General features: G+C 41.7%; 1 protein-coding gene across 1 annotated transcript in view; it reads left to right on the forward strand.

Annotated features, from left to right (window-relative positions):
- Positions 1-10885, forward strand: part of SPTLC2 (serine palmitoyltransferase long chain base subunit 2) — a 69197-nt gene extending 58312 nt beyond the window's left edge. Inside the window, exons 10-12 of the mRNA XM_035107965.2 lie at positions 1322-1457; positions 2159-2288; positions 4751-10885. Of these exons, the coding sequence (XP_034963856.1) occupies positions 1322-1457; positions 2159-2288; positions 4751-4870 (386 nt within the window). The 3' untranslated portion in view covers positions 4871-10885. The remainder of the gene's footprint in view (positions 1-1321; positions 1458-2158; positions 2289-4750) is intronic.
- The last annotated feature ends 1212 nt before the right edge of the window (positions 10886-12097 follow it).

The raw sequence follows: 12097 nt of genomic DNA on the forward strand, positions 1-12097 counted from the left end.
CTTTAGAAATTGGAGGGTGGGATGTTGCATAGTTACAAAACAGATGCCTGTTTGAAAAGCTGTGTTGCAAGTGTAGAGGGAGGAAGATCTTGTTATCCTCTGTGGGTGATTACTTTGCTTTTAAACCCTAATGGCCTCCAGTGAAATCAGTTTCTCATCAAAGGACTAGCTGGGGTATAAAACAAACACTGATGCTGCAGGCTTCCCCTGCTTGTTTGTGGAATAAGAATTCAACTTATGCTTGGCTTTGATGAGTTCAGAGGAAATGTATTTGTTGCCATTGAACCCTGGTGCTCCCTATGGGTGGTCCTTGCTGCCATTAGAGAGACTACCATCTTAAAAGTATGGCAGACATACCACACCACTTATTCTCTGCCACTTATTTACTGGATATGAAGGTTTACCATCAGCTTCCTATAGGAAAATCCTGTTGCTGCAAAATTATTTAAAATACCAGCCTATCCAAGAAACATGCATTCATTATCTGTTAGTTTATTCAACAAGTGCAAATGAAATTCTCTGTGGGAAAATGTTCTCTGACTAATGTTGCATACTAGTGATTTCACATATTAACAAATTTGGCTATAATTCGAATAAATAGCTGCAAGATTAGTCTTGACAGATCAGTGGTGAATGTGCTGTAGGGGTTCTCCAGATATCTCTCTCTCTCTATCTGGGTCAGGCACTTCAAGAACCTAAAGGACAGCAAGTCCTGGGGATAATGAAGTGAAGTTAAACACAAGTCTTTCTCTTTGTCCTCCAAAGATGTCAAAAACAATGTTTAAGCCATAGTCATTTTTTCATAGGCATGGAAATCCATCTAGTATTATGATACAGATATTCTTGGTGTCTCATAGTCAGGAGCTGTTAATGATTAAAAAATCTCAAATTTTCATTTCTGAATCCTGTAAACCAAGTGGGGATTGATTTGTAACCTTCCATATCCTGGAAGTTGAGACCTTGCACCATCCATTAACCACTTGGCAGATGGGAAACTGAGACTGATAGTGATTCTAAATTCTAAGCTGGTATTTGAACCCCTTCAGTCCCCGCTGATGGAGAATTAGAGGGATTTCTCCACTCTTCCCACTCATGTCTTATACTTATAATGCTTGAGACGGGCTAGTTTCTCCAGTCAATATAATCTTGGCCACATTGAAGCCCTTTCCAAGGCAGAAGGAGATAGCATTTCATAATTCTTATTCTTCTTCTTTTTAGTATGTGCTCCCACCTTTCTCAAGCTATTTTCACCTGTGTTGGCATCAAAATGTGATTTTGGAATCAGTTACAAAAACCTCATTTGTTTGATTTTCCCTTTCAGGAAGGCAGCGTATACAACAGTTGGCTGACAACATCAAGTATTTCCGAAGACGGCTTAAGGAAATGGGCTTCATCATCTATGGAAATGAAGACTCACCTGTTGTACCTTTGATGCTGTATATGCCAGCAAAAATTGGGTAGGTTATATAGGGAGATAGTGATCGTTTAGCTGTTGCAGAAGTAGTAACAATTGGATGTATGTCCAACTCCCTGCAACATAGTTGGTTCTACAGCAGTAGCAGAAGAAACGGTTAGGGAATTGACATTTGACATATGGGAGCAGGGATATATGAAGCTACTTCTGTAGGAGGTTAGACTCCCAGACTCTTGGGATGCTGGATTATTGCCCGGTTCCACATCCTACTTGCCTTTTTTTTTTTTTTTGGTCACTGCATGGAATCACAGAGCATTCCTGGATATTTCTGCACAGCGCAAGCAGAATCTGCTCAGATAGCAGTTGGCAAGGGAGGGGGGGTGGAATTCTTGGTGAGTGAGCTCCAAAGCTGAAGTTTCTGTGTTCTATCAAAGATACTTTCAAGTTTAAGTTACAAATCCGTTTAGAAGTAGCCTGCTAAAAGACCAGCCTCTGCCAAATAGAATCTTTCAGCTTTGTGCGAACTTAATACAGTGAAACCTTTCTAGAAAGACCACCTCCGGACTGAACAAAAGAGACCTTTGTATGCAGTCGCTGTGTGTTTCTAAGGCAAGCAGTCAGAACAGTGGCCTCCCAGGCATTCTTCACGAACCCCCCCCCCCCCGCCGCCGCCTCCAGGCAGCATAGGCCTTGTATTGCTGCTGTTGCTGTTGCTTCATTAATCTTGTCTTGCTTCCTTCACAGTGCATTTGGACGAGAGATGTTGAAAAGGCACATAGCCGTTGTGGTCGTGGGTTTTCCTGCCACTCCGATCATTGAATCCAGAGCCAGATTTTGTCTGTCTGCAGTGCTTACCAAAGAGATACTTGATATTGTAAGTATTCAAGTTTGTCCCTGCTCTGTCATCTTTTAACTAGTCTTAGCAATTGAGTATGAAAGAGATCTTCTGGTCAGGAGCAGCACATCACGAGACATGTGCTTAGGTTGGACCAGTGTCCTCCTAATTCTGGTGTTTTTAAAGTTACTGCATTCTCTTATGATTGCAATGGGGCACTGCAAAACCTAAGTAAGAGTGCTTTGGTTTGTAAGTCTTAAGTGGGGGGAAATTCTGTCCTTTGGTGTGACGCTAGAGGCCCTGTTCTGAATCAGCCATGGTATTATTTAACTGTTGATTGTCAGGAGAAGAGCTGTATGAAGATATTCTAGACAACATTTGTGACTTTGTGACACTGCATTTGGAAAGAGGCTGCGTAATTTACTTATAAGCATGTTGAGCTAAATACAATTAAATGATACATTTAAAATTTCTTGTGCTTTGTGTTTACACACCAGTCTATATGCACAGCATCACTGTGTTTTAATGTATTCCCAAAAGGCTGCTACAATTTTTAGTAACGGCTGAGAATCCCCCCCCCTTTTACTTCAGAAACACTTCTAAAAATATTGCCATCTGTTAACTTAACAGTTATTGATCTGAATGTGTGGTGCCTTACCTCACCTTTGTATGTATACATGGGATAAAAACGTGCAGGAATAAAAAATTGGTGCTGCATATTTGCAGGATTAAAAGAATTAGCTATGAGAAGAACATGAAAGCAAGTGGAGCTGAATGTGTACTATTTTTGTAGAGTAAATGAATGACTTTATTATTATTATTATTATTATTATTGTTATTATTGTTATTATTATTAAAAAAGAGACCTTACAGAGCTGGTCCACATACCTACATACCTTCCTCTTACTGGCTGAAGAGCACATCTTTTCTCATTTTTTTCCTTTTCTCTCCCCACCTACTCTGTGTTGAGTGTGGAGGTATCTTAAAAAATATATATTAAACCTGATATTTGTAATGCTTCCTTATTAAATCAACCCACATGATGAACAATGGTTCTCTGGTACAATGTATAACTCTAATGTAAATAAAACTTCCTTGCCTGAAAATACTTTGGCCCTGGATCAGAGCAGAGCCCCTCGTAACCTGCATCCCTGTGGGCTGGTGCTTTCTTTTCAGTGATGAAAAATATATTACACTTTCCTGAAGTCAGAGTTCAGCCATGCCATTTCCTTTGTAGTCTTTGCAAGTCACATGCTTCTCTTTGTTTTAAATTAATAAAATCCTAAATCTGAGTTCAAGAATAACAGTTAACGGACTCTTTCAACAGAAATTCAACCTCAAATTATTTCCACATGTTGCCTTTTGCTAAAGCTGTGCTTAAAATATGCTCACAATTAGACAGTGTTTGGCAATTTCTACCCTCCCCCCCCCCCGCCCTGCCCCTCTTGAATTCAGAGCTTATGTGGCCTCTGTTTGGGGTTTGCGGGGGGGGGGCGGCTTTCTCAAACTGTGTCACCACCTTGAGGTTTCTTGGCATATGGCACTCATTTATTCACTTTCTGTTGCCCGTTATTGGGGCCACATAGGTTGTGTGGGGATAAGAGCTACCGAATTGTGGGTGGGGCAGGAGAGTTGTTATTTCCCCCCACATGATGTCCCTGGAGAAGAATGGACTTCATAAAAGAGAGTTGCGGAAAGAGAAGGGGTGAGGATTTGTGCTTCAGATAAATGTATGTATGCTGTCTAGGGAGGAAATTTTGTGTGTCTACTGGTTTTTTCTTACTAGAGCTTTAGGAGCTTTTGCAAACTTAAGTTCTGTCCACATTGGAACTAGTGGCAGGTGTAAACCAGGTTGGGCAAGCTTCAGGCTTGTTAGAGCCACTCTGTGTTTTTTACTAGAACCCCCAAGTCTACCAGCCAGAGCCAGGTGCAAAAGGCATACTATAGCTAGAATTAAAAAACAAGGGTGCCTCTAGGCACATTCTGAACCCAGGAAATTGTCCTTAGTACCAGGGAGAGGAAAGAGAAAGTTGGAGAGAAATGTAAAAAAAATCAACAAGAAGAAAATTTAGGCCAGCAGCCCAGTTTTGAGTTTTCTCAGCCTGAAACCCTCCCCTGGGCTGCATGCAGATCTCCTTTTGAAACTAAGCGGGTTTCAAAAGCAGTTTAGAGCATAAGATTGGCTGTCTAAAGCAAGCATGGGGAATCTGTGGCCCTCCAGATGTTTCTGGAATACTGCACTCTTATGGTCCCCGACTCTTAGCCATGCTAGCTGATAGGAATTTAAATCTAGGATCTCATGGGGGGCTACAGATTCCCTAGCCATGGATTAAAGCAGAAAGGTAAAGGAAATCAATTATGCTAGTACAATCCCATTGCATGAGCACAAACATCTCTTTAGATCCTAGCCTAGCCATTGTGTTTCCCCACCTTTTCTTCATGTAGCATTGTAGCAATCCTTTAAAAGAAAAAAAAGCACCTGATGTTCCTCTTTTTTCCAGGCTTTAAAGGAAATAAATGAAGTTGGAGACCTCTTGCAGTTGAAATACTCCCGGCATCGACTGGTACCTCTCCTTGACCGTCCTTTTGACGAGACAACATACGAAGAGACTGAAGACTGAGTTCTCTCCCTGTCTTTTGATAGACAAGGCACACTCCTCAGAACTCTGTGTGGCTCAAAGACCAAGATTCTTGAACCAAACACTGACGGACTGCTTAGCATAAACAGAACGACTTTTTACTCACAAAACTGAAGTGGCAACAACAACTAGAACTGGTGTGTTGTGAAAAGCAAAACAAAACCTAGCTTTTCTTCCTATTGCTTTAAGGTCTTGCCCTAGGGAGGAGTTTGGCTTACATTTTTAAAATGCTGATTCCTTATTTGTTTGTCACAATGAGATCGCGGCGGCCACTGTTGGCAGTGAGTGTGTTCCCCATCGCGCTGCAAGGTGGGCATTGCTAAGGATGCTGCAGTGCTTCTGTCACGATGTTTTCGTTTTCATGACTACAGTCTAACCTCCTTGAGAGTGCAAGACCAGCCAGTTTATTCAGCTAAGGCTTCTGATGAAATCATTGACAGCTAGCTAATTTGAATATATTTAACATGAAATAATCAACCAAAGTCTTTTCCTTGTCCCTTTACATAGTGCTTTTTTTTTTTTGGTCTTTATTATTACAATGGTGATTGACTTGCCTCTTAAGGACTGTTAGTCAGTTCTTTAAGGGACAAAGCAGGAATCCTCCCAGGGCCTTTATCCATCATGATATTTCAGACTGGGTTCCAAGTGTTCCTTCATTAGAGTAAGTAGCAAATAACATTTCAGAGCAGGATAGAACTTTGTGGACATTTCCCTTTCCCTGTTTAGAATTCCTTCAGCTCCAAGGTGTCACCACAATTCCAGTTTCCAGGATGAATTCTAGTGTTGCTTGTTGGATTAATGAGTGTCTGCCTTTAGCTCTGGTGTGTGTGTGTGTGTGTGTGTGTGTGTGTGTGTGTGTGGTCAGATGAAGAACCAGATTGGGAGGGAGTAGCATTCCAAACCACCTTCCTTTTCCTCCTTTCACATATTCCTGCTCTACCTTTTGGCAGAGCTAATGATGCAGCTCTTCAAAACCTGAATGCTGAAGGTCTGCCTCCTCAGAGGGCCTTCTGTGATACTTGAATTGCTCTTGCTATATTGATACCAATTAGGTGTTTGCTGTGGCCACAGAAGGTAGGCAGCACAAGGCAAAACCCCATTACAACATGTATGTATTTTTTGAAGTTGCTTTTGTAGCAATCTGTGTTATCAAGAGCATTTCCCAAATACACAAAGATAGGGGTGGGAATGAGACTATTAGTCTGGTGGGTTTCTTTGTGCAAGTGGAAGCGGCCATTTTATTAGCACAATATGAAAATACCTTGATCTTTGGATATTTGCCTCAAAATATTTAAGAATAGCCTTGGAAGCAAAAAAAAAAATATGCCTTGTTCAATTTTTAGAAAAATCATGTTGGAGAATTTGATTCTCAGAAGCATACTAAACTAAGAAAATAACTGCTGTTGACTATGTCTTCCAGTGAATTCAGTTACAATGGCTATTATTTAATTTACTAAAAATCCTATATAGGCTGTTCATTGGCAGAAGTGCAGTGTGCTGTTTTCGCACATATGCATTATGAAGTCAAAGTATCCATGGTTCAACTTCATACTCTTTAACCACGTATTTTTTTTAACTTTTTGCACGGAGGAAACCTCCCCACTTGTACATTTCCAGTAAATTATTGCGAAGGATTATGCATAACAGTAGAAAATTCTGAGCAGCTGAAGATCTGCCAGCTTGCTTAAAGAGCCTCTGCTTAGCCTCTCAATATGGCAAGTACTTCAGCTAGGTCAGGGCAAGGATTTCCAAAGTCTGATTCAGAATTAAGGAATAATAATACTTGACCAAAGAACAGATTGTAGTTGCTAATATTGTGCAGTGCCACTTGCCAAGGCCTGAAACAAAGGCAGAACTAAGGTTTTGCGATTGTGTTTCCAAGTCATATGCTGGCACGGAGTTTTTGATCATGTGTTGAACATGTTAGATAATTTGAAACTTAACAGTAAAATAATAATAATTTTATGCTGTATATACTGAGCCGTGTGGCCTTAGCACCAAGAGCCAAATGCACAGGAAGTGGGAAAGAGTCAAAATAGCATCTAAAAGTTTCCATTTCACCTAAATTCTTGGTATCCCACAAATAACTTGAAATGTGTTCACTATAAACTGGCTTTGCTGGAAATAGTGGTCTTCATTTCCACTAGATCTCAACTATGCTTCTTTTGGGGACCTGCCACCACCCTCCATCTGTGTCAATGCCAGATCATGATATAATAATATTATATATCCTAATAATTCCTAAGACCTTCTGCCCAGGATTACTGAGAGTACTGGGAATGACAACCCTATGTTTCTGTATCAAGCTGCTTAAGGGCGGCACCACGCATAGCTGTTTCAGGAAGCATTGGTGTTGCAGGCAGTGCCTTCTGCAGCAAACATGTCAAGTGCAGTGAGAAGAGATTTTGGTGTTTGTTCCAACAGTCATAAAAGTGGTGCTGCCCTAACCTAGTTTACACCAGGACTTCTGTGGGACCTGTGGCCCTCGTAAGTGTTGTATGGCCACCACATCCATTATCTCTGGCCATTGACCATGCTGATAGATGAGAGTTGGGAGTTCCAACAAACGACCTGGATTTCCCTTCCATGGTCTAGAACCCTAGACAGGACCAAATATAAGGATTCAATAGTTTAAAAATCCATTCCTTGGGATTCAGCTAAGGAACTGACTGTCCTTGCACTCAACTGACTTCATCCCAACATCAGGTGATGCAGTTTGGCAAGACTGCTAGTTCAACAGCTGAAAAGCTTTCATTTAAAAAAAATCAACCATTCTGTCTTCATAATTATGAATGTTGTCATGTGTATGCATGTGCACGCACATAGTCTTAGGATGATACAAAGCTACTTTGAGAGGAAAGCAGGTGTGTGAAATAAATGCAGGCCATTTTTAAGCATGTTTTTGTTAACATTTTCCACAATTGCATTAGCAGAAGTACTTCAGTGACATCTTCAAGGGGAACTGGATGACTTAGCTGAGTGAATGAGGTCAGGTGGTATGTCTGAAAGCTGAACTGAATACTTAAACTGTACAGGAGGACAATGTGATACTGCCCAGGAAAGGTTTTTGTGTGTGCTTTGGGTGATGGGTAGGGAAGAAGGAAAATGCAGGAGACAAATGCCTTGCTGCCTCATCTGCTGTTTTTCTTTTTCTTTGTATCCTTTGGTGTAGAGTTGGATGCCAGTATCAGGTGGAGTCAATATATCAGAATATCCAGTACCCGATATTTAACATAAGATTTATTTGACACTGTGTCAGCATGTCTCTTGTATTCCCGCCACACACCAATATTTTCCAAGTCTTCTCATTCCAGGAAAGATTATAGCGTCAGTTTGGGGATTCTTACGATTCCCACACTCAACGTACAGTGTGGTATGATATGGCTGATGGGCATGAACGACAACTTCCCTAGGTTTTGAAAGGGCTGTTTGTTGCCTGTATGATCAATCTTTGGGAAAAGCAGGTAAAATTGTATTTTTTGCAGGACGTTGGGTGGTCTTCTGAAAGAACTGATTTCTTGCCAAGGAGAATATTCCCAAATATCAAGAGTGCACTCCAGACTTGCTTGGCTTGATAATCTAGACAGCTTATCCAGAAGAGGACAGTGAAAAATTGCAGCCCTCACTATACCAAATAACAGATTGCTTGTGTTGGAGCAAGCAAGCTTGAACCTTACGCTTCTCTGAAACCCACATTATCAGTAGCAGCTGACATGCTTTTGCATGTTGAATTTCATGTACAAACGGAAAGGCCAGGAAGACCCAAGAAAGATCACTTTCAGTGGTGATAGTGGGGGTTATGTTTGGTCTCTGAACCTTAATTTGTTGGAGGGAAGGTGTTCCCCCCCCCCAAGGGCAAGCATAGAGAGCAAGAGGAAAGGAACAAACATTGCCGGGGTCAAAGGAACAAACATACAGGGCTGTGTATCCACCTGGCAACTTGTGGTTTTCCTTAGCTGCCCCTCCATGGTGATTATCCACCCCTGCCCTCACTTTTAAAACAGGGATGAGCCTTTGAAGGCTACCTACTGCTGTGGGTCTGGCTGCCTTGGGACCAGAGTTTGAAATATATGGGACCATCACAAAACTAATTGTTTTCATTTTTTATGTTCTCCTGAAAATGAGGGTTCGAGTCATGTAACTCAGTGGTCCTCAACCTTGGGCCTCCAGATGTTTTTGGCCTACAAATCCCATGATCCCTAGCTAGCAGGACCAGTGGTCAGGGAAGATGGGAATTGTAGTCTCAAAACATCTGGAGGCCCAAGGTTGAGGACCACTGATGTAGCTTCTGTTCTTACTGAGAGGTTATTCCACGCCCCCCCCCCCCCCGAATTCTTTGTACTCTGGTCTAGGTTCTAGAGTCAATGTGACACAGCGTGTTGCAGAGAAAACAGACATTGTCTTTCTGGTGCTTGTCTCTTCCAAATACACATAATTGGGAAATGCTCAGGTTCCTGCTGATGGATACTTTAAAGGATGCTTATGCTGAAAGATGCGCTTGCACACTTCAGATTTGTTGTGTTGTGCATTTTGTACTTTGATGTCTGAAAAGGAAAGCCGAATTCTCTGCAGTGGTGATGCACATTTCCTGTATTTGCATTGGGGGGCAATGGGAGGAATATTAATTAGGCTTAATGCTATTCTTTTTTTAATTAAAAAACAACAACCCAGCTTTAAAATGTTTTGGTGCTTGGCACAACTGAAACTTTTCCAAAGAACAGAAATTGTTTTCAGATACTCTCTTCCATTTAGTAATTTAAGATGATACAGGGTCTGTTCACATGTTGATAGGTCAGTATCAAGCTAAAAGTGGTGCAGGATGACAGCTAATTCTTATCCCAGTTTCCCAGAGTTGTAGGCTCACACACAATGTTTTACCACGCACACACTTATCTGCTTGACATTTTCCACAGAAAATATTAAAATAATGCACCTTCATGGTGATAGTTTGTATATTTCATCAAGGGGGCTTATACTTTCTCCCTAAAGCAGTAAATACCGATGGTCACCTCATTAGGGTGAAACGAATGTTTCATCATTTAAAACTTAACAATGTGATTTACATTGGGCTGGCTTCATCATATCAGAACAAATGTGGGAAATTTGCTTGTAAACATACATCCTGGGAGGTTTATAATATGAAGCATTCATGTGGTCTTACCCTCCGTTTGATGGTGTGATTTTTAGATTTGCTGCTTTGAGCTCTGTTTGTGAAGAAGGTTGAAAGGGGCCCATGCCAGGTTTAAGAGCTGCTCTTGCCCCTCTGTGTTGCACTTGACTTGATCGAATGGATCTTTTTTTATGGGGCTGCTGTAAAGCTAATGATCTAATGGAAAACTTAACTTATTTATCTATGGCAGCTGGCAAGTGTGTTTCTGGAGCAGCTGGGATGTGCCAAGAGGTGACATGACTACCAAAACACTTTCCACAAACAAAAGTGCACTGAAATATGCAAACCTTCCCTGTGTTGTCCATTTGCCAAACATGCCATCCTTGGCCAGTATTTCAGCAACCCCTGCCCCAAAAGTATCTCTTGCATTTATGTGCAACTATAGAGGTGGTCAGATTTAGGAGGAAAGTGGAGGCAGGACCTACCATATGGAGCCTGAGGCTTAAGGCTAATTTATTGGTCTCTAAGCTAATGGTGGCCCATATTTTTATAGCCCTAGACTTGCCCTTGAAGCCACAAGTTCTAAGTCTTAAATTGCACTGTGCTCCTATGCCTCTCTGTTGGTAATAATGTACATATAGCCTAGATTTTTTGTAGATATTAAATTTTAAATGACATTTTTAATTACCTCCCCCCAAAATACTTCCCTTCCCGACATGACTTTTTTTACACCTTGAACAATTAACACGAAGTTGGGTACCATGTGGGTAGGGAGGAAGAAGAGAAGCAGATCCTACATTGGCTTTTAAGTAACAATGCATGTTAAGCGGAGAGAAACTGTTTGACAAAATCTAGCTATGTTCTGCTTAATAAAGAATTCACCAATATGCTGTGTGAGCTTTTATTTAACGAAGTTTATTTAAATACAGCTTAGTCGACTTAGTCCGATTGAGGGCACTAGGAGAAGGGGACGACAGAGGACGAGATGGCTGGACAGTATTCTCGAAGCTACAAACATGAGTTTGACCAAACTGCGGGAGGCGGTGCAAGACAGGAGTGCCTGGCGTGCTATGTTTCCATGGGGTCACGAAGAGTCGGACACGACTAAACGACTAAACAACAACAAAGCTTAGTCGACAGCAATCTCTAAATGGTTTGCATAATAGAACAATTTTGAATCTTTAAAAAGCAACAATGAAAGCCAACATTAAAAACAGGTCAGCACAAAATTTTATGAAAATATAATCAGTTTTAAAACAATTCTGTTTTTTAAAAAGTACATGTCTGGGTAGGCTTCCTAAAACAATTTTTAGCAGGCATAAAAAACAATACAGTGAAGGTAAGCCTGCCTAATATCAGTGGGCAGGGAGTTCCCAAGTCTAAATGCTGCCACAATGAAGGGTGAATTGCTTGCAAGTGTGGAGTGAACATTGCGTGGCTGTTGTGAGAGTGCCAGTTCGGTAGATCCAAATGAACCAGTGGAAGCGTGAAGTCAGGTGATCCTTTCACATGTTCCAAGCTGTTGAAGGCTTTTATAAGTAACAACAATTGGGCCCCGTAACAAATCGGCAGCTCATACAGATTTCTAAGCTAGGGGGATAATGCACTAACGGGATCTCCTGTCATGGACAAAGTACAAGGAGAGGGAGATGAGCCCCCCCCCCAGTAGAGTGTGTTGCTCTTGAAGTTATTAGGAGTATATGCTTGACAATACTCTGGGCCAGTGTTTCCCAAAGTGGGCAGTACCACCCCCTGGGGGGTGCTGGAACAATCCAGGGGGGCAGTAATAGCCTCGGTTGCAATTGTGGAGCATTGAATAAAAATAAGGGCGGTGGAAGCATAAAGAAGAGAATAAACTTTTGAAAAACCAGTCGTACATATTTCATCTGTTGTGTAACAACACTTGCAGGGATGGTGACGCTGCCTTCCCTGGAAAGTGCTGGAGGCGAGGGGTTTTCCCAGGCTTGGGCTGGGAAGTGGATTGCAGCTGGCCTGCTTATTTGGCCAATGGCAGGCAGGCTGTGGCCCTGCCCCTGCCCCTGGGGTGGCTCAGACTGAGCCAGCAGGCTTCACTCTGGTCCGCCCCATGGGTTTTTACA

Source organism: Zootoca vivipara, chromosome 1 (assembly GCF_963506605.1).
Source record: "Zootoca vivipara chromosome 1, rZooViv1.1, whole genome shotgun sequence".
Classification (NCBI taxonomy): Eukaryota; Metazoa; Chordata; class Lepidosauria; order Squamata; family Lacertidae; genus Zootoca; species Zootoca vivipara.